Source organism: Conger conger, chromosome 2 (assembly GCF_963514075.1).
Source record: "Conger conger chromosome 2, fConCon1.1, whole genome shotgun sequence".
Taxonomy (NCBI): Eukaryota; Metazoa; Chordata; class Actinopteri; order Anguilliformes; family Congridae; genus Conger; species Conger conger.
The window spans coordinates 7,920,360-7,943,200 of record NC_083761.1 but is presented as its reverse complement, the minus strand read 5'-3'; the positions used below and the strand labels follow the sequence as shown (position 1 = coordinate 7,943,200).

The following is a 22,841-nucleotide window of genomic DNA, read 5'->3' as shown; positions in this document are numbered from 1 at the left end:
GGATCTGACCATAGTGAGTCAGGATCTCGGTTTAACATCTCATCTAAAAGACAGCGTCTCCTACTGCACAGCGTTCCCGTAACTATAATGGGGCTTATTTGACCAGAGGGAAGATTGCCCCCTATTGGCCCACCAACACCACTTCCAACATCCATCCATCCATCCATTATCTGAACCCGCTTATCCTGATCAGGGTCGCAGGGGGCTGGAGCCTATCCCAGCATACATTGGGCGAAAGGCAGGAATACACCCTGGACAGGTCGCCAGTCCATCGCAGGGCACACACACCATTCACTCACACTCACACACTTATACCTACGGGCAATTTAGACTCTCCAATCAGCCTAACATGCATGTCTTTGGCCTGTGGGATGAAACCGGAGTACCCGGAGGAAACCCACGCAGACACGGGGAGAACACGCAAACTCCGCACAGAGAGGCCCCGGCCGATGGGGATTCGAACCCAGGACCTCCTTGCTGTGAGGCGGCAGTGCTACCCACTGCACCATCCGTGCCGCCCCCACTTCCAACAGCAAACTTAATTTGTTTTGGCCTATGACAATACACTAAGTGAGCATTTTTTTAATGTAGACCTGTACAGCAGCTTGTTAATGCAAATATCTAATCAGCCAATCATGTGGCAGCAATTTAATGCATAAAAGCATGCAGACGTGGTCAAGAGGTTCAGCTGCTGTTCATACCAAATGGGGAACAAATGTGATCTAAATGACTTTGGTACCAGACAGGGCGGTTTGAGTATCTCAGAAACTGCTGATCTCCTGAGATTTTCACACTGTTTGCAGAGAATGGTGTAGGGGTCCTCGCACGGGACTCCAAATTATGTAGGGTCCTTGCACGGGCCGCCAAATAACGCAGGGATTTTACTCTCTACGAAACCGGGGCGCCAGTTAAACGTTGTGTTGCAGTATAACTGCGAAAAGTAATCAGCCTCATAAAATTACTGTTATCAGAAATATCCAACCACAAATATAGTATTTCAATTAATTAAAATAACCAATATTAATGATTGAACATACCGATAACCTGAAGGTTGGAAGTTCTTCGAAAGACTGCTTTAACTCGGCTCTCATGTCTATGCGATTCCAAAACGGACACCGGGGTTTAATAAAATATATTTATTAAACAAACATACAAACACATAACGGATAAACTAACGGGAAGTTAGTAAGGACATTTAGTTTGGTATGTGTGTGTGCGTGTGTGTGGCGCGCGCAAGCGCGCGTGTCGCTAGAGTTCTGGGTGTGGTAATGAGTTAGAGTTAGCTGTGAGAAGGGACTACTTGCGTAGTTTTACTCTATATATGCGCAAAAGACGGCGAATCAATTCACGTACATATATATGTAGCTAACCAAACACATTACAATGGTTGGATGGTAAATATTGAAACACAGATTCACAAAAACAGTTAAGACTAAACTAAACACTGGCTATGCCTGAATGTTTGTTTTCTTACTGAGTCCATACGCATTGCTGGATCCAAAAGACATGCTGTCCTTGTAGAAGCGGCGATGGTGCTGTGAATGGTGTCCGGGAGAGATGCGCAGGCTGGGGTGTTCCCGTCTTAGCAGCGCGTTGTCGTCTGATCCGCTGGTCCTTTTCCAGGTGTAAAAGTTCGTTGCTGTTTCGTTGTTGGGCTTTATTGGGGTAAACTGATGTAGCGTTCCGCGTACAACAATTTCCACTCACTATAGGCCACGTAGTTACCGCGAGGTAACTGGGTGTGTCCGTAGGCCTGGTAGTGCGCTGTGCAGCATTCAGCCTCTGTCCGAGTCTCGGAGCAGATGAGCTGAAGCGACTGGCCAAAAGGGGTGCGTCGAAGAGAAGAAGCAGAAGAACAGAAGAAGCAGAAGAGCCAGAAGAGAAGAGGGAGATCCCAAGAACGTGTCTTGCTCTTATACGGGACCGTTTATTGCTCCCGCCATTACGGGATTGGCTGAACCAAGTTAGACGTCATTCGTGGTGGACGTCGCAGAATTTTCCTGTGGGAATGTGGAAGTTGTAGTCCCTACATCCCCCCTGTGGTCTCAGGATGCGGCTGAAGCCAGTGTTCCTCGAGAGCACAAAAGTCAGTTCACAGTCCACAGGTCAAGTACATTGGGTCGGTAACACAGTTCACAATTGACTGACAAACATCCAGGCATTTATCAACAATTAACTAAACTGGTCTAAAACACATGATACAAACAATGTGAAACACTAAGGTCGAACAGTGAATACATTGTCACAAAACATGAGAAACCTTGGTGAAAGGGTTAGTCGTTTTGTTAGTTCAGGTGTTTTGTTAGTTATTGGATGGTGTCCAGAAGGTGGAGCACCAACAGGAATGACCCAGCCATGAAAATGTTCAGATGATGTAGGGGTCTAGGATGGAGAGGCTGTAGTCTTTTTGGAAGTCTTGTTCAGACTGACCAATTGTTCTAGTCCCTACAGTCAGGTTGCTGACGAGGGTTGTCATCTGAAATATGTGGGGACATTTTCAAATTAGGGCAGCTTTCTGTATCCAAGCTTAACCTTATGGCTGTGTCATCAGGAAGGAAATGGAGAGGTGGTCTCATTTCTAAATGATGTGGTAAGCTCACAAGTGGTCTTGTCTTGCTTGGGGAAGAGGTGGAGTAAGGCACACTGGGGTGTGGCAATATACTTGTAAAGATTACACTGTAGTTTCTACATGCAATACTTTACGATGGTTCAGTAGGTGTAGAAAGAAGCAATGAACGTTTATGAGTTATAGCAGGTGTCGGATTTAACTCTACAGTACCTACTTACGATCTGCGTTTGCTGCTGCTACATGCAAATCTAAGTGGCTGCTATAAACTACCAGATTATTTTGCCACCCCCCTTTGGTAGGAAAGGTGTGCAAAAGAAAGTGGTCAAAGCTTCAGCTGGGAGTCTGCCTGTGAGGAGACCACGGCTATAGATCAGTCTTATTCAACGTCTTTTGATGGAGGTTGAACAAGACCAGATAGCTCTTTGGAGTGGTTACTCAAGGCATACACACTACTGAACAAAGATTAGAGGCTTTAGTTGTCCTCAGAGGAACTGAAGAAGCTCTCTTCAGACAAGGTATCTTCCCTATCAGAGTCATGCTGGTGACTCTGAGGCTTGGGCCTACCGGGTCGGTCTTCTCTCCAATTCCGGCTGGAATCAGAGTGTGAGAAGCGACCACGGTGGCTCTTAACCGGGAACTTACTCACATGCCGTTGTTTTGAGCCATTCGATTTTAATGGGGCAACTTGGGAAGTGCCGGCAGGCTTGGTTGGAACAACGTGCTCAGCTGTTTCCAATACCTCGTTCCTGGGCACAATCCTTAAAGTGTCCCAGACCATTTGGGCTTCATTTCTTAATTCAAGGGCTGAGTGCTGGCCCCTTGAAAACAGTGAAACATGAGTTCGGACACAGGGGTGCAGGTTGTGCACAAAAAGGGATTTGAAGGGTTGATCTTCATCTAAGCCTGGTCCGTTTCTGCCCTGGAAAAAAGCATGTTTAAGACGTTGGTAAAAGTCTTTTGGTCTTTCTGTACGGCTGTGTTTAACCTCCACAGATTTGATCATGGCTGTGGCCTGATCAAACCGTGGCAGGTACTCAGCTACCAACGCTTCACAAACCTTGGGATAGCTGGAACGAACCTGTGGTGGAAGTTGTTCCATAAATGTATGGATCTCTCTGGTTGAGGTTTTCCATACAAGTCGTACCTTTTCTCGATCGGTTGCCCTGGGCAGATCCGAGAGACAGTAGTCAACTTCCCTCAAGTAACTCTGAATGTTAAATTCGGAGTCCTTCGGGTCAAATGTGTGGACATACTTCGCCATGGCCTCTAGCTCCTCAAAGCGAAGACCATGTGAAGTTGCACTAGTCTGCCTGTTTGGAGAAGGAGAGACTGAAATCACATTTGAATGTGAATGCGTTTCATGCAGAGCTCGACGTCCTCGGTTTGGTTTAGGGGGTGGAGCTACAAAACTGTCATTCTCACAATGGTTGGCAGAAGATGAATTGTCGCTGTCAGTGTACTGTACAGAGCTGTCACCTATCCTCTCAGTTATAAAGGGAAAGCTAGCGGGATTAGCGTTGCTTTTTGTGTGCCCAATTAATAACGTTAGATCTCCTCTACCGTGTCCACGGGAGGGTTCCCTGACCTCCTCATGAGAGGGGTGGGCATGGAAGGTGCAGTCATGTACTTGCCTGACTGTTTCTCCCTTGCGGAGATGGACCACCGTTGGGATGGAGTCCCCCCTTTCCCTCTCCAGGGAAGAGGTGGGCAAACCATTGCATGGGTGGTCAACAGCACTGCAATCTGAGGAGACTGACGAGTGTCCATCAGAGCAAGTTGTGGAACCGGGATCTGACAAACCCGAATCAATTTGTGACCCCCCTTCCCCTGCCTTGTGGTGTAAGGAGGAAGCAGGAGAAGCTGGAGTTGGGCAAGCCTGAGAAAGCAGGCTTACAGAAGAGAGTGGATGCAGTAGCTTGTGGCATCTACTCTTCAACTGAAATAATTCCTCTCTGTAGGAACAAAGATCTGATTCGGCTGAATGCAGATCACGCAAGTATTGTACTGCTTTCTTGCCAACAGTTTGAAGCTCAAGTAAAACACTGGTGTGTTGTCCTCTGAGGTATGCCATCTCTGAGTCTAAGTTTTTGTTGCTCTGAAGAGCAAGACTAATCTGTCTGGCAAAATTCAAGACCAGACAACTTAGAATTGGGTCTTTTGAATGGTTGGGGGAGTGACCTTTCTCGTTGATTAATGAGAACATTTCTTTCCTACAATCAGTGAGGTTCATCTGATTCAGGAAAGCTATGTAGCCAGGTGCTAAACCTTGGGCTAAAAAGGAAAGGTACTCATCAATAGATATGGGTTCCATATCTCAAGCCAAATAAAGCTAAAAGCTAAAATCAGTAACTTAAGAGGGTACTCTTGAAGTTAACAATTTGACAAGGGCCTTGAGCTCCTAACAGTTGGCAATGAATTGTTTCCCAATATCACAATCCAACATACAAGTTGTGATGAAGGATAAAGAATTTAAAACGCTCTTTGAATATTCTCTATAACTATAGTACAAGGTAGCTATAGCATCACACAGGGACTCGAGTTGCACTAGCGGTACTGCAATGCAACAACAGCAAAATGAACAAACATATGGCGGATATTCAGACCGTAAAATAGGAACTGTGATGCTGATCACATTAATCCTAAATACCAGAATGTGATTGGTTGAAATTACAATTAAATTTGGATTTAAATGTAAAATTCAATTAATTATTAAAATTACTTTGACCAAGTAATTATAATTAATAATACAGTGCGGCTAATAATACTATTATTGATAATACGTATTATACCGGAAGGTAAATGCCAATCAACAAACTACCGTGTAAGATTACGAATGTAATGCCACAATGTTACACGAGGGGGCAGTATATTGAGAAAGCGGCTCATGCAGGCTTTCAAAAATGGTACAAGGGTGACATCTAGCGGTATTTTCAAAAAATTGCACAGGTGGCAATTTAGCTGAGAAAGAATGCCGAGAATTCGTTCTGGAGTCACGTGACATGAGCCAAAGCTCGTCTTTCTCATGCAGAGCTCCAAATTAGGATGGGGAATTCGTTATGAAGTCACAAGACATGAAATTTGAGCCAAAGCTAGTCTTCCTCACACGGGGCACCAAAATATGTAGGGGTCCTCGCACGGGACTCCAAATTATGTAGGGTCCTTGCACGGGCCGCCAAATAACGCAGGGATTTTACTCTCTACGAAACCGGGGCGCCAGTTAAACGTTGTGTTGCAGTATAACTGCGAAAAGTAATCAGTCTCATAAAATTACTGTTATCAGAAATATCCAACCACAAATATAGTATTTCAATTAATTAAAATAACCAATATTAATGATTGAACATACCGATAACCTGAAGGTTGGAAGTTCTTCGAAAGACTGCTTTAACTCGGCTCTCATGTCTATGCGATTCCAAAACGGACACCGGGGTTTAATAAAATATATTTATTAAACAAACATACAAACACATAACGGATAAACTAACGGGAAGTTAGTAAGGACATTTAGTTTGGTATGTGTGTGTGCGTGTGTGTGGCGCGCGCAAGCGCGCGTGTCGCTAGAGTTCTGGGTGTGGTAATGAGTTAGAGTTAGCTGTGAGAAGGGACTACTTGCGTAGTTTTACTCTATATATGCGCAAAAGACGGCGAATCAATTCACGTACATATATATGTAGCTAACCAAACACATTACAATGGTTGGATGGTAAATATTGAAACACAGATTCACAAAAACAGTTAAGACTAAACTAAACACTGGCTATGCCTGAATGTTTGTTTTCTTACTGAGTCCATACGCATTGCTGGATCCAAAAGACATGCTGTCCTTGTAGAAGCGGCGATGGTGCTGTGAATGGTGTCCGGGAGAGATGCGCAGGCTGGGGTGTTCCCGTCTTAGCAGCGCGTTGTCGTCTGATCCGCTGGTCCTTTTCCAGGTGTAAAAGTTCGTTGCTGTTTCGTTGTTGGGCTTTATTGGGGTAAACTGATGTAGCGTTCCGCGTACAACAATTTCCACTCACTATAGGCCACGTAGTTACCGCGAGGTAACTGGGTGTGTCCGTAGGCCTGGTAGTGCGCTGTGCAGCATTCAGCCTCTGTCCGAGTCTCGGAGCAGATGAGCTGAAGCGACTGGCCAAAAGGGGTGCGTCGAAGAGAAGAAGCAGAAGAACAGAAGAAGCAGAAGAGCCAGAAGAGAAGAGGGAGATCCCAAGAACGTGTCTTGCTCTTATACGGGACCGTTTATTGCTCCCGCCATTACGGGATTGGCTGAACCAAGTTAGACGTCATTCGTGGTGGACGTCGCAGAATTTTCCTGTGGGAATGTGGAAGTTGTAGTCCCTACAATGGTATGAAAGAAAGAGAGAAAAAAACCACACAAAAAAAAACATTAGAGAGCAGCAGTTCTGCTGGCCAAAAAGGCGTTGTTAATGAGAGGGCAGAGGAGAAGGGCCAGACTGGTCGAAGACTGTAATGCAAATAACCACACATTACAACAGTGGTATGCAGAAGAGCACCTGTGAACACCCAAAGCATCATAACTAAGTGGATAGGCTACAGCAGCAGAAGTCTAAATATTAGGTATTTATTAGACTTATTAAGTGCTCCCTGAGTGTATCTCTCTCCCCAGCAGAATATCCTGACAGAATTGAACAAACACAAACAAACCACAATGAAAGTATTTGTTTAAGGAAGAATTAAAATTTAATGTAGGAATACATATTACAGTATAAACAAATGCATCAGAAGTCAGGAGTGCAACAGTGAAATGTCTTGGAATGTACAAAAATGCAAATGTCGACCGTCGCAAAGGTTTTACAATACGATGCGGTTCTGGGCACAAAATGCTGCAGCCATGGCTCCATGAAGCATTGCTCGAGTCGCTAATGTTCTTCATCGACGTGTTAGCTTTTAATGGTTCTTCATTCTCAGCAGTAGTATGACTATAAAGAACAGATCTGCATTTATCAGAACATTTTATAGCATAATTATTTTTACAAGGTTGACTAGCAGAAAAGAAAATATACTTAAAGTGTCGTCAGCAGCTCGTTTGCCTGCTCACAAAACAAAAAAAACAAACAAAACAAAAAGACAGACATATAAAGTCAGACAAATTCAGCAGGTACGAGAGAATGTAAATATTAAAAACGATAAAAACCAAACTAGCCAAAACAGCTAGATTAAGGTACCGTGTGTCTTTAGGGGAGGGGGGGGAAGTTACAGGTTAAATATGATCCAACAGTTTTTGTAACCCTTCGGAAGGTACGTTATGGATTTGAAATGTTAAAATGGTAAATTTGAAGTCTTGTCCTCCATCATGGCCCTGGGCCTGAGATTTAGGCCGCACTCGACACAGCCAGCTTTTTCAGATGATCCATGAACACCTGTAGACTGACGTCATCTGTGAGGATCGGGGCTCCGGTTTCCTGTCAGAGGAGAAACAGACGTCGACCTCAGCACACAGACAGGAAGCAGTCGGGGGTAGAGCTCAAGTACAAAAATATGCCTGTTCAATAATGAATCATTTGTAAAGGATGCATTTGGCAGCTCTGCCCTACGCTCCCATGACAGGAGCCGTTGACCTTGGCCCCTTCCTTATCCTTATTTTTACCAAGTCAAAGACTGATGATGCAGAATTTTTACTTTGCATATGATCCATCCATTTTGAGTGTATATTGTCATTAAATCTATCTTTTTTTAATATCGTGCTATACTGACTACTTGGCCCTTCCAGTCCGAAGAGTGCCATGTACACTCAAGCATAACTACCGTAAAATCCCAAGAGTACCATATGACACCCTCGACCTTATACCTAGTCAACCAATCAAAAAGGACTACTGCACTATTGTTTTGAGCTCTTGTTAAACCCCTACTAAATTCTCAACTCTCTCAATTGTCTCAACCAAAACAAATCCTTGGGATTTGTGTGTAGCCACTTCATACTGGGCTTGGGACTGAAAGGTTGGGAGGTGATGAAGTGGTGCTAACTGAACGGAGCTGGGCGGGTGGGGTGCTAACTGAACGGAGCTGGGTGGGCGGGGTGCTAACTGAACGGAGCTGGGCGGGTGGGGTGCTAACTGAACGGAGCTGGGTGGTGGGGTGCTAACTGAACGGAGCTGGGCGGGTGGGGTGCTAACTGAATGGAGCTGGGCGGGCGGGGTGCTAACTGAACGGAGCTGGGCGGGCGGGGTGCTAACTGAACGGAGCTGGGCGGGCGGGGTGCTAACTGAACGGAGCTGGGCGGGTGGGGTGCTAACTGAATGGAGCTGGGCGGGTGGGGTGCTAACTGAATGGAGCTGGGCGGGTGGGGTGCTAACTGAATGGAGCTGGGCGGGTGGGGTGCTAACTGAACGGAGCTGAGCGGTGGGGTGCTAGCTGAATGGAGCTGGGCGGTGGGGTGCTAGCTGAACGGAGCTGGGCGGGTGGGGTGCTAACTGAACCGAACCGGGGCGGGCGGGGTGCTAACTGAACGGGGCGCTCCACTGACCTGGCCCCAGGCGTACAGGTTGTTGTGGGTCTGCGACGGGTTGACTTTGGACAGCAGGAAGCGGGCTTGCGAGCCGCCGTGCTCGGTGTCGATGTAGCGGGGCATGGGGTGGCGCGTCTGCAGGATCTCCTGAGCGTCGTCCAGCGGGGCTTGCAGCAGCTGCTTGAAGTTCTCGTACTCCGCCATGTCCTGGTACCGCGCCTTGCGCCACTGGGCGATGGTCTGAGGGGGACAAACGCAACGCATGAGGGGGGGGGGCGAACGCAACGTGTGAGGAAGACCGGCGCTCAACACTTCACTTCAGTCTAGTTACAACAATCCTTCAGTCTGATACAGCCATCTGACATTGCTGCAAAACTCATTTCAAACTGAGATCAAACAGAAAGAAAGTCATCATATCTGGACCCTGAATCCAAATCCGGCCCTTTTCTGCCAGGTAATCAGCAGAACAATTAGTGCTACTGATTGGCCAGACTGTCTTGACACTCCCAGGTAAAGGGAGGTTAAAAAACCAGCAGTTCTTGGTCATCGGAAAACCAGCAGTTCTTCGACTTCAAGGACCATGACTTGAAGATCTCAGGTCTAAACCATCATTAAGTCGGGGCTGCCCAACCCTCTTCCTGGAGATTAACAGTCCTGCAGGTTTTCCCTCAAACCCAAATTTGGCACACATGATTCCACCAACCTCTAGCTCAATGAGATCTCTAGAGGTTGAATGAGGTGTGCTTTGTTAGGGTTGGAGAGAGAACCTGCAGGACGGTAGAGCTCCAGGAGTAGGGTTGGACAGCCCTGCGTTCTCTGCAGCAGTGAACGGCAGGACAGCGGGGTTCCCCGCAGCGATTCTCACCTCGCCGTGGAAGATGACCAGCTGGAAGAAGGTGTCCATCAGCAGGATGCGATCAGGGAGGATACTGCTGCTGTCCAGGAGGACCGGCTGAAACCGGAGAGAAGAGGACTCTGAGCACCCCTGCCACACTGCCATATACTGTACAACACTGTATATATACACTGTATAACAGACACTCCACTACAGAACTACACTAACACTGAGCACCCCGCCACACAGTACTACATAACTATACTGTACAACACTGTATATATACTGTATAACAGACACTCCACTACAGAACTACACTAACACTGAGCACCCCTGCCACACAGCGATATACTGTACAACAGGGCCGAACGGACACCTGTAGCACTTCACTACAGAACTATACTGACAACAGGATCCATAGGACATAACACAACTACAACACGGAGTTCCCCCAAAACACCAATGCTGCAAGCCCACGTGCTATGCAGTGTAGCAACTCCCTCAACTCCGAAAGCACTCCACAAAATGCAACAACTCTGACACTATGAGTAATATTATTTAACAGCAAAACCTGCACCGCTACACAGTTCAACCGCATTCACTCCGGTAATGGGAGAGCGAGGCAGCATAAAAACCAAAAATGGGCAGAGCTAGCATATGCCATCAGTGGCCCACTCATTTCAGCCAATCATTGCGTTTGTGACCTTGTAACAAACGAGCTAGCGATCGTCAGTACACTGCAGCTTCACCCATTGTGCGGCTCACAAAACCTCGCACTCATCATCACTAATTAAAACTGCAAGGGCTTCACGCAGACAATACATCTCCACTCAGTGACAAGACGGGACAGGACCGGTGGAGTGGAGTTCGGGTCGGGTTGGGCCGTACCTCGGGGGGGCCGTAGAAGGAGTAGGAGTACAGAATGGGCTGGATCATGATGAGCGACTGCGTCAGGTCCTGCCTCACAAAATGGTGTCTGTAATACGAGGATTCGTCCGGGCTGTTGTTGAACACCTGGAGGAACGGCGACCTCCGCAAGTGGAACATGAACTGCAGACGAAAAAAAACAAACAAATCTGGGTCATTACGCCTGGCTTTTCCAAAAGCTTTTCCAAAAGCAGGTCAACTTATAAAAGAATCAAATCGGATTGAATGTTGCACAGGCTTTTGTTCCAACCAAGCAGTTACACACCTGATTCTGCCAATCACCCATTTGACTCTTTGCGGAGGATCTACAATAGAATCATGGGTGTAACTGCCTGCTTGGAACAAAAGCTCCCACACCGGCCCTTTATGGGCAAGATTGAGTATCCCTGGTTTGAGCGGTCGCTGTTTGAAACCCCAGTATGACCGTAGCGTTTATCAGTTACGGTGCTCCAGATTTAAGGAGGTCACCTCCCGGGTCGGGCCTCACCTGGGGATACAGCGAGAGGGATTCGGACAGGCGGAAGGAGCTGGGGTCGTCCTTGTTGAATTGCCCGAACTTCTGACACTGCAAGCAAACAGACAACACAAGGGTTAGCATGCTGTACCTACGGTTTTACGCACCAGAGAGCTGGGTCTGTATCCATGAAGAGTAGTAGAGAATAGTAGAGAGAGTACTGCTTCATGATCAGTTTAGCTCATTTCTGCTCATAATTGCTAAGGCTGGTATGTGGAAAGCGGATTATAGATCAACACCCAATATTTATAAATATAGGCCCAGGGCTAGGATCAGTCCTGGTGAGAAGAGTCAGAAGCAGAACTGGGTCAAACATATTTACACAATTATTTTGGATTCAAATATTTTTTCTATGCTTTACAGAGTTTGGTGTACGGAGTCTGGTGTAAGGGAACCTGTGATTAAATACTCTCAAAAAGTGCAAACCGCACCTTCTTCGCTGGCTCAAAGCACCAGGCAAGATCAACGGAGCACAGAACAGCGATTGAATCCGACCGATTAGGTATCTGACCCAGGTGGGGGTCAGAGGTCAGAGGTCACGCTCACCAGGCGGATGAGTTGCCGGTCCAGCCAGCGCAGGACGTCGGGCCCCTCCTCCGACTCGGCCCGGAACACGCCCATGCGCGCCATCAGCACCGCCGCGGCCTCCTGGTCGAAGGACCCCTCGATGTGCTGGATCTGAGACTGTGCGTCGGCCCAGCTGTGCGAGTGCAGGGGGGGGGGGGGGGGGGCACGGTCAGGGAAGGAAAAACAACACACCGCCCCTACCCAGCCACTTTCAAACACCGCACCTGTCACATGCACTGCTTAGCGTCTCAACCTGCTTAGCAGAAGGGTTTTGCTATAACCAGAAACTCACACACCTGATATAACTAATCAAGAGCATTGTTGGTGGTTTGAATGGCTCAGTCATTAAATCAGGTGTGCAACTTCCTGGTTACAACAAAAACCTTCTGGCAAGTGGGTCCTGAGGACTGGAGGTGAGAAACGCTGCACTAGCTAGTGTACCTGCCAGTTTTGACACATTGAGCCTCCCCCTCCCCCCCACATTTCAACAAATGACCACCTACATTTCCCTAGGGCAGATGTGCCAGGAAATACAAGTAGTGGGTCATTGAAAACACAATTAACCCAATTCTAGCTCATTTAAAAGGGCATTGTCAGCCAACCGGCTCAAGCTTATAACCATACAGACACTACCATGAGGAACCCCCGAGAAACCCCAGAGAAACCCGTGCAGTTGTGTGTGATAGAGACTCACTTCCTGGCCACGGTGGTGACGCGCACGCGCCTCTGAGTGCTGGAATGCTGGTAGTGCGAGATGAACTGGACGGCCCCTCTGCCTCCCTGCGGGATGGGGGCGTTGTGCTGGAACGGAGAGCGGAGGAGGACCGTGAGGGGCACGAGAACACAACCCAAACAGGGGCTAACTTAGGCTAACAGGGGCTAACTTAGGCTAACAGGGGCTAACTTAGGCTAACAGGGGCTAACTTAGGCTAACAGGGGCTAACTTAGGCTAACAGGGGCTAACTTAGGCTAACAGGGGCTAACAGGGGCTAACAGGGGCTAACTTAGGCTAACAGGGGCTAACAGGGGCTAACAGGGGCTAACAGGGGCTAACAGGGGCTAACAGGGGCTAACAGGGGCTAACCTCGCCACGCTCGCTGGGACGTTAGCATTCAACCGGAGCACCTAAAAATACAATCAGTACCTGATTCACGACTTCGAAGTACAAGGCCAGCGTGGTGCTGGGGGTGAGGCCGCAGATCTTCCACTGGCTGGTGCCACCGATCCCCATTTCCTGCAGAGGAAGCAAGATGAGTCATATAAATAAAACACCTAACACCTAGCAAAGTGCTCACCGAGTGTCTGTTTCAAATACTTGAAAATATTTCACACCAAATATGTTGCTAAAATATAGCACAGGGCCTAAGGAACTGGGAAATGTAGCCCGAAACTGAACAAAAATTGCGTCTTAAGAGTGCCTGAAAAGAATGTTGCACTTAGCTGTACAGAAACATTCGACTTTAAACGGTTTGCATTCATAACTGTACACAATAGAGGGTGTTATATAAAGCCCTGCGATCCTGAGGAACAGTATTATCTGTGCAGGGGAGGGAGGAGGGACCGAGCAGGGGGGACTCACATTCTCCGAAACGCAGGGCCCCTTGTTGTTCAGAGACACACAGGGCCCGATGGCCCCAGAGACCTTTAGTTCCCTTGAGGTCTGGGGGGGGGGGAGGAGGGAGAGAAAGAGAACACACATAAGTACAGCAAACAGAGATTAACAGGACGAAGGCAAAGTGCAGAGTCCCGGGGGGGCGCGTCAGGGGGGGCGCAGGGGTAGGTGAAGGTTTGTTACTGTACCTTCACTTCCATGGTCCCGCCGAAGGCCATGCGGAACTCTCCGTTGTAGTCTTTGCTGAAGACGCGCTGGAACGTCTGCTTGAAGAGGGAGGTGTTGAAGGAGTCGCCCATCACGATGTGGCCCCTAGAACAGCACAAAGCCCCCATGAGCCACTCGCCCCACTTCAAACACTAAATAAACACTTCATACGGCGCTAGATACTATTGAGCTTTTAGGCAAACTAAGCAGTAGGTAAACCTTAGTTGTAGGAAAGGCTGAATGGCCATTAGGTTACGTTACTTAAACACTTTATTTAACTACACTTTGCTCCATAACAACCACATGACATTGCACTACATAGTTAGGGAAATGTCAACGGCTGCCGTGAATGTGTACATCGTGTATACGTACTGTCCTTTTCATTTAAATTACATACAGTACATGTACAGTCAGCCCTGCCCGTGCTAACCAAGGCTTAATACAACCATGACAGAAGTCATCTTGACTGTCTAGTTTCCCCCATAATTTTACATGGGATGGTTGTCGCCTCATGTATATTTTTAAAATACGTTAAATAAAATCAATCAATCCATGTCGCTTGTCCACTCTTGTCTGAGAGCGCTCATACCCAGATACCCATATGACAATGCTGATACTCATGTTCTCTCCCCTAAACTGACTCTGGATCAGTGTTTGACTGAGGAGTGCGCGCTAAACGTCATGCGGTGTGATGTTCTGAGACGCGCCGGTTCTGACCCGGTGAAGTTGGAGCAGCACTTCATCTCCAGAAGCCCAGTCTGGTCCAGGGCGCAGGCGTAGATGTCGATGCAGTGCCCGTTAGCAGCTACGCGGTTAGCCAAAGCTTCGTAATACTGCGGAGAAGAAAATTAAAACGGCGTCACGCACACACACACACACACACCTGCGCAGGACACGCTTAAATACACGTGCCCGCACAGAATGTGAAACATGCAGAAAGCAAGGAATCTTAGGAATTCCATAGCCAAGTACAGAGCTCACATGAAAAAGGGCAAGGCAACACTCAGTCAGAGACGTGATGTTTAGCCCTGAAGCACGCTTACCGCGGCATCAGGTATAATTAAAGAGAAAAGAAAGAAGCCGTCACGTCGCATGACAACGGCGACTGTTTGTGCGATTACAAAATAAACATTTGATAATTAATTTTAAAATCGCCCAGTCATGAATAATATGCCGTTGGAATTGGTGGCATCTAATCCTCGATGACGTGCCACTGGTGACTCCCTTTTTTGACGTGTGACAAATGTCGGACGGCCGGATTCGAACCGCTGTGAGCACGTGGTCGTTGCTCTACAGGCCGCGCCCTGACTGGGGACTCCTCGATGGGGAAACCCACCTTGGTGGCCTTTTTCAGGTGCCGGGCGTTGTCCTTCTGGATGTCGTGCCAGGAGCGGATGGGGGTCTTCAGCTCCTCCCCCACCACCATGCCGGGGCCCTGGGTGGGGGGCCCGCCAGTGAAGAGCATCACACGGGCCCCAGTGTTGGGAAAGGTGCCCTGGAGATAGGGGGAGGAGGGAGGGGGAAAGAGAGGACTCTGGTCAGGATGACTATCAGTACAGTATCAGTATCAGTACTTATCTGCATTTAGGCCCCAGGAAGGACTAAGTCAGTGTTCTAGAACTCCACCACTTTCAGTTACCAGTAGCAACTGTTGCATCAGCAATAGAATGTTCAGGTAAGAACCCCAGATATGTTTAGTTATGAAAAGCAGATTTGGTCAATTTCTGCTGGGTTACGAAGTGAAATGGAAAGGCCCCCCTCACCTCCAGCAGCCCCACGGCGATGGACAGCGCGATGCCGGTGGAACGCAGGGGCCTCTTGCCCTGGGGAACGGGCCAGGGGTCCCTCTGGAGCTCCCCCAGCAGGTCGGTCAGGTTCATGTCCACTTTGTGGACGGGCTGCAGGAACCTGCACAGAGGAGGATCAGGAGGTCATTACAAAACAGCACTCGGCTCTCGCAAGAGAACCCACGTCATGGCTGCTCCAGGGTCTGGTGTATTTGCATAATGTTGCTTTTGACTTCAGCCGCCGGTCATGGCCTGACAGTTTTACAGAGGAACTGAGTCATCTATCTGTCTTAATGCCATTTTCGAAAGTGTACTGTACCAGGGCAGGATGGGGCAATTCTATTTTAGTTCCAGAAATTAACTGAAACTAAATTTGTGGACTGAAAAAAAAAAAAAAAAAAAATGCTTAATGTTTTATGAAGATTTTTTTCATTCCAACTGACTGAGCTGAGAAGTGACCACAGCCCTGTAATTAAGTGACAGGGGTCAGGGGTCAGGTCGTACCTGCAGGCCACAGGTGTCTCTGTATTGACGGGCTGACGGACCTGCGGCGCCTGTTGTGTTGGCTGCGTCAAACCCAGCATCTCCTGTGGAACACAAAGGCATTCGAACATTCAGACGTCTACATTAAAAAGCAGTCAGATAGTCAAGTGACACACACTGGCTGTACAGCTACAACCGGAGAGGTGAGCTGGACTGAACTCAGGTTACCTTCTCACAATCGGCTAACTACAGCAGCTTTTTTAGCCAAATTTCACCCCAGCTCAGGTGAAATCAGCCTTGGCACAGACTGAACGTAAACCCTGCCACTCGTGCTGACGTGTGCCGGCAGAACTCACACTGGCCTGGATCCAACAACATCTTTCCTGAACTTTGATTCTGAAATAAATGCAACTGTATGCTTTATTTTTTGTATTAGTAAGCACAGGTTCATGCTGCATTCAGTTAATTTAGCCTCTTGCTGAACTGACCAAACTGTGAATAAAAAAACCCTTTGGGTGTAATGTTTTGGGAATTCACCGACCCCGTAGTCTCACAAGCTGGATTTGGGACACCTGTAAGTCTATCCGTCTGGCTCAACCAACAGGATCTTTGTACTCAAGATGAAGTAGTTAGTCTTGCATTTCTGCCTTCACCCCCAAGACATAGTCTCTTCATACTTCTGCACTTGAAACCGGTTCAATCTGACTGCAATGAAATCTGACCTAACAAGTTTTTCTTTCTATCTTTCTGTAGGAGGACTTCTGGTGTTGTAAACAAAAAGGCCTATCATGGCAGAGAAATATTTATTTTTTTTTATTTTTTTTTTTAAACAAAAAACAACAAAAAAACCTTACATTACATTAATGGCATTTGGGAGACACTCTTATCCAGAGTGACGTACAACAAAGTGCAAACTGCATAACCATAACCAGGGATAACTGCGCAAAAATACCCATGAGGGAAGTACAATTTCAACTGCTACCTGCAGAACATTTCCACATTAGAACACACCCTGGATACCTTAGTGACTAAGTAACATTGACTAAGGAGTGGAAACAAGCAATACTTTTGTCAAAGCACTTTTAATGCCTTGACATCACACATACAAGTTGACTGGCCACCGCAGGTTTCAAATGCTTCACGTATAAGGCCAATCTGGCCGCAGTTTTGGTGCGAATGGGGCATTAATTCTCAGGGTGTGGGGCTACCAGGCAGTTCATCTTGTTCAGGCACCATTCAAAGGCACGGATGTGCCCCCAAGGCATTTCAAGTAGGGGAAATAGGGGTCGGCCAAGAGTGGGTAGGGGACAGAGGGTGTTACTATAATTCTACAGCTTTACATTTGAATGCGATAATATAACAGAATGGGACAGAATCTAATAAAAAGTGACGTGATCACAAGCGAAATGATGCAGAGTGCGCGAGGGGCGACCCCTGACCTGGATCTGCTTGGCGGTGAAGTCCTTGGTGCCCCGGAAGACGTAGCTCTTGGCGATGCCCTCGCAGCTGAGCTCGTGGACCTGCACCATGCGGCCGAAGGTGATGAGGCCCACCAGGGCGTTGGGCGGCAGCAGACTCAGGGACATCTGCAGGACTCGCGCAGAGCCTGGAGGTCCTCCTCTCCAGACAGGTGTCCACCACGTACAGGAAGACCAGGGGGGACTGGGGGCCGTGCTGTGGGCAGGGGAGACCATTACTGGTTATGCACAGCGTCTAGATCAGGAGCCTGGGGCAAAGTGCCTTTGTTTTTTTTACCCGGCGAGTTTCTCCAAGGTGCTAAACAGGATATTCTGACATTGCATTTTAGTCATTCGGCAGATGCTTTTCATCCAAAGCCACTTCCAACTGCACAAGTTCTTCAGCAAGTGGATGAGATCCACAAATAGCGAAACACACATGTAGAGCAGTTATAACCGAAAACAATTGGGATATTTGGGGGGGGGGGGGGGGGGGGGGGCCTTAACACTAATGTGCGTTTTCAGTCGGCGTCGAAATACAGGAATAGTCCTCAAAACCTACACCCTACCACTGTTGTTTTTTTTTTTGTTTTTTTTTATTCTAAGGAAGACGTTGTAGACATTGAAATCTCCCCCGTCCATTAAACCGTGTGTTCTGCTCTGAGCTCTGTGTGCTCCAGCATTCCTTATTTCTAGCCTGTGAAGTCGTCCGGGTACAAAGTTTTTCCACTTCAAGTCCTCACACCCAGAATCCAAGCCTTAAAATGGCTGCCGATCGCACGGAAAGCCCACAGACCCTTCGGCCGTCAGAACAGCCTTTTGAGAACCATTTCTACAGATATATTACATAACATAACATATCTGCTCGGCAAGGCTTATCCAAGAAGACGTTACATTACGCAATTGGCATTCGGCAGATGTTCTTATCAGAGTGACGTACAACAGTGCGAAGTGCATACCCATCACCAGGGACAAGTGCGCCGAAAGACTCTAGAGGGAAGTACAATTGCCAAGTGCCAAGAGTACAACAAAGATAAGGACTAGGGCCGATTTGATTAATACAGTAGTACAGCACAGTAGTCTACATTAGTGTACTTTGTATATCATCTATTTATACAACCGGCTATCTCGGAGAGCAATGCATCCTGTTAAAGTGCACAGAAGTCGTCATTCCAAGGACTCCGGACTCCTGTGATACCGGGCCGGTGACATCACACCGCCTATCACAGGACACAGGACATGCATTTACCTGCATGATGTAATCACCGGTGACATCACACCGCCTATCACAGAACATGCATTTACCTGCATGATGTACTCGATGGTGGAAAACTGAGGCATGAGCTCAGCCGGCTGATTCACTTCCGATATCCCCGCGTAGGACGGTGGGAACTGTGACGATGAAAAACAAGGGAACAAGAGGTGAGATGACGACAGCAAAGAGCTACCATAAGACAAAAAATGCCTGTGTATTGCACTCACAGGGTTTCTCTGGAAGCAGAAGTTGCACGCCCATAACTTGGCTCGAAAGTCCACTTGGCTGCCAAAGAAAGAGACCAGACATTTGATTAGAAGTCACCACACAAAAGAACAAAAATAGACACGAAAGGAGTGGACATTCTTTCTTGACTCGAGGGTGTAGTCCGACATGCACCATCTCTCTGACGCACTCATTTACATACCAGAACACACCCTCCTTTGGACAACTAAAATAGCTCGCATTTTCTTTTTCATACAATACATTCCTAACGTTTTTATTTACCGAATCGGTGCAGGAGACCACACGTGGGAATCAACCCTTCTACAAGCACAGTTCTCCAACCACTACTACTGGGTGGAAGTGTAGTGTAATAGTTAGGGAACTTGTAACTAGGATTGCAAAATTTGGGGAATATTCAGGGGTGGAAAAGTCCACTAACATTTTCACTATTATACCCAAAAGGTTGCAGGCTTGGATTCACATTAGTGCCCTTGTACCATCAAGCAAAGCACTAAACCTCAACTGCCGTATAAATGGACACCATGCATAGAAAAAGGGCAAAAAATGTGTACAAACAGATAAGAGTGACTGCTAAATGCCTGTAGTGGAATAATAAAACAGGTTTTCAACTTGCAATGCTAAACCCACCTATCCACCCCCCCCAGCCCAGACTGTCACTGCGATCATAAACTTGAGGCACTTCAGTCGACTAGCCTAAACCGGGGCCAATCCCCCCGGAGCAATGTGGGCCTTGCTTAAGGGCCCAACAGTCCTTATTGTGGTTTGAGCCGCAAACCCTACAAGTCCCAGTCAAGCAACAGCCATGAGACCTGGCAACTCCAGTCCTGGAGAGCCGGTGTGTTTGCAGGATTTTCCTGCCACCAGTTAACCCTGGCTCAATCAGCTAATTAGCCGTAGGCACCATGACCGATTCACTCATGAATTAGACCACAATAAAATGCTCCAAGACAAAATCATTCATCAGCTGCTGTTTACATCGCAGACAGACCATGTAAATGACTGAGGCTAATTAAACAATAAAGAGCAGAAGTTGGTCTAAAATCGAGAAACGGATACAGATAGGGACTGCACTGCCCACCCCTGTGCTAGACTACGGGCTGCCCGCCCAGTGAGCGGGGAACGAGTGATGAAACCCCTAACACATTACATTAAATTAAATTACATGACATTACACTACATTACAGGCATCTAGCACACGCTCTTATCCAGAGCGACGTACAACAAAGTGCAGATCGAACACAGGGCCGTGGAAGTGCCCTAGAGGACAGTACGGTGTCCCAGCGTGACCGTACAGATACAATCGGAACCCTTGAAGAATACATCGAGTTACGAACTAACACGGCTGGCAGCTAGAACACCCCGATTACAACAAATATATATCAAACTATATAGTGCCATTATAATCTATGGCGGACACAGGACACAGGACACAGGACACAGGACACAGGACACAGGGCACAGGGCACAGGGCACAGGGCACAGGGCACAGGGCACAGGGCACAGGGCACAGGACACAGGACACAGGACACAGGACACAGGACACAGGACACAGGGCACAGGGCACCTCCGGGGCTTACCACAGAGGGTTGAGCACGGCCTTGCAGGTGGTGCGGCCGCACATGACAGGCTCGTACTGCACGGGGGGCAGGTCCGGACGCTCCTTCAGCGGGGTGAAGAGGCAGGACACCGGCACCACCAGCCGGGTGGCCTCCAGCCTGCTGGAGGGCCACAGGTTCCAGCTGAAGCGCACCCCATCCCTGTCCTCATTCTGCTGGATGAACTCCTGGTACGTCGCCATGAGGGCTACACGGAACAGAGAGAGAGAGAGAGAGAGAGAGAGAGAGAGAGAGAGAGAGAGAGAGAGAGAGAGAGAGAGAGAGAGAGAGAGAGAGAGAGAGAGAGAGAGAGAGAGAGAGAGAGAGAGAGAGAGAGAGAGAGAGAGGAGAGAGAGAGAGAGAGAGAGAGAGAGAGAGAGAGAGAGAGAGAGAGAGAGAGAGAGAGAGAGAGAGAGAGAGAGAGAGAGAGAATAAAAGTGTTACGTACTTTAAAATTGACTCAATTCAACGTGTTATTGTTGCTCGTCTCAATGTTCCGGTGGGGTTCTCCTATTGCACCTGAAGTGCAGGCTTTTGTCGATCAATGAAATATACAATTAAAGCAGAACTCTACACAAACATTTATATATTTTTTTTCCTCCAATGAGCTCTTATTCCTAAACTGAACAATTCAGGGGCACATTAAATGCATTCCAATCCAACTAGAAAAATTATTTAGGAGCGATCGATTTTCAGGAGCAAAAGTAGAATGCAGTTAACTCTGGTTGCCTGTTTTAAGGGGAAAACAAAAACCATCCATCCTGCAGTTTGCCAAGCAAGAGCTATCCTAATATTTAACGTACGCTTGTAACAAGACAAGTTATTGATGTGGTTATCGCAATTACTACGATTCGATATGATAAAGACTAATTAGAACGCCAAGTACTGGAATTATAAAACGCATACCTGTACCAGAATTTTGAGGTAGTCGCGAAAGGTGAATAAGTTAATCCTCTAGAGCGCGTACTGCTTATCTGCACTTAAGAGAGACGGTTTGACTTTTATAGTCGTCTCAGCGGTGACGGAGAATTGCAAGTAAACGTCAGAAAAACCTGCTTGACAGGTAACGATGTTGGCAAGCCATGAGAATATTCGTCAAACGACTATTCTTAGACCTAGTACGCAAACACAGCCTCACCCTTAATATGGAACAATTAAATGCTATTGCGCTACACGATGGCTGGTTAACAGCTGGTATTTAGCTAGGCTAGCGGTTTCATTTGATATAAAGTTTGCTACCGTTTTTCCCAAATGCAACTGTGCAACTGAACTTGCTGAGCAAATGACACACTGGTCAGCAAACAAAAACAGCAAGCTTTTAGCACTCTTACGCTGTCAAAACAGGATCACATGAAACGCATTAAAAAAAAAAAAAAAAAAAATTCCCAACAGTCGGCACATCTTATCTGCTGCTTTCGCCTCCGTCAGCAAACCTAAAACTGCTTCCCTGCAGTCAGTTCGCATAATATGGTCGATATATTGATTAGCTACACAACACGGAAATAGCAGCTGGACAAACACAAACGAATGTTTGCTTGGATAACGATCGACAGCCAGCTAACTAACACACCTATGCACATTTTCCACATTTGTTGGCACTGAAATAATATAACTAATGTTAAATAAATGACTCAACTAGTGCATAGGAAGCGAACATTGAAGCTTGCCAAGATCAGCATTGACTGTAAATTACCTAAATAGTGCTACTGGGCGCTGACATGTCCAAGCTAAATACGTTATTGACAAGCCTGACAATCAGAAAGAGTAAGTTTATAGTTAAATATAACTATTATATGTTATACTATTATTTGTTAAATATTTTTTGTAAGGAAAGCTCTCCGTCTACCATCAAGTTATGTGGTTAAATGACCAAAGTTAGCATTAGACGTTCTTGTAGTTCGGGAAAAAAAAAACGTACAACACAGACGGCTACCAACGTTATGGTGTTAGAGACAATTCGGATGTCCCAATTCGTATCACAATAGCTTAAAGATACCATCGCCGCAATCAGCTATACATTCATTAGCTAGCAATTAGCACCAACACCATTAGCTAGCTATATTACAATCGAAGGCTTCACAGGAAAACCCTTAGCTAACGTCCTAGCTAGGCAGCTAATATGTAACTTGGGCAAACAATGAACCTACCTTCGGAATTAAAAACAAATGACAATGGAGAAATGCCAGAACAAGGAATGTAGCTAATTTTAGTTCAGCCACATACCGTAAAAATACACTCAAAAGACACAGATGAATTGAAATGTAACACGATACCTTCAGAATGGAGACGATGTGGTGTGCCGGTTCCTGTTCTTCGAAGGAATG

The 22,841-nt window shown here is 47.1% G+C and overlaps 1 protein-coding gene across 1 annotated transcript; it reads right to left on the bottom strand.

Moving 5' to 3' along the window:
* Positions 1 to 7,244: 7,244 nt before the first annotated feature.
* sec23b (SEC23 homolog B, coat complex II component) lies at positions 7,245 to 22,586 on the bottom strand. The gene is given in 21 exon segments (XM_061230348.1): positions 7,245 to 7,989; positions 9,051 to 9,272; positions 9,898 to 9,984; positions 10,756 to 10,917; positions 11,282 to 11,359; positions 11,855 to 12,008; positions 12,570 to 12,676; positions 13,020 to 13,109; positions 13,455 to 13,535; positions 13,676 to 13,799; positions 14,412 to 14,527; positions 15,031 to 15,189; positions 15,458 to 15,602; positions 15,986 to 16,068; positions 17,404 to 17,558; positions 17,561 to 17,584; positions 17,587 to 17,638; positions 18,727 to 18,813; positions 18,904 to 18,961; positions 20,500 to 20,725; positions 21,424 to 22,586. Coding segments are annotated over 20 exon segments (2,295 nt in total). The 5' UTR covers positions 20,721 to 20,725; positions 21,424 to 22,586; the 3' UTR covers positions 7,245 to 7,899.
* Positions 22,587 to 22,841: the final 255 nt, after the last annotated feature.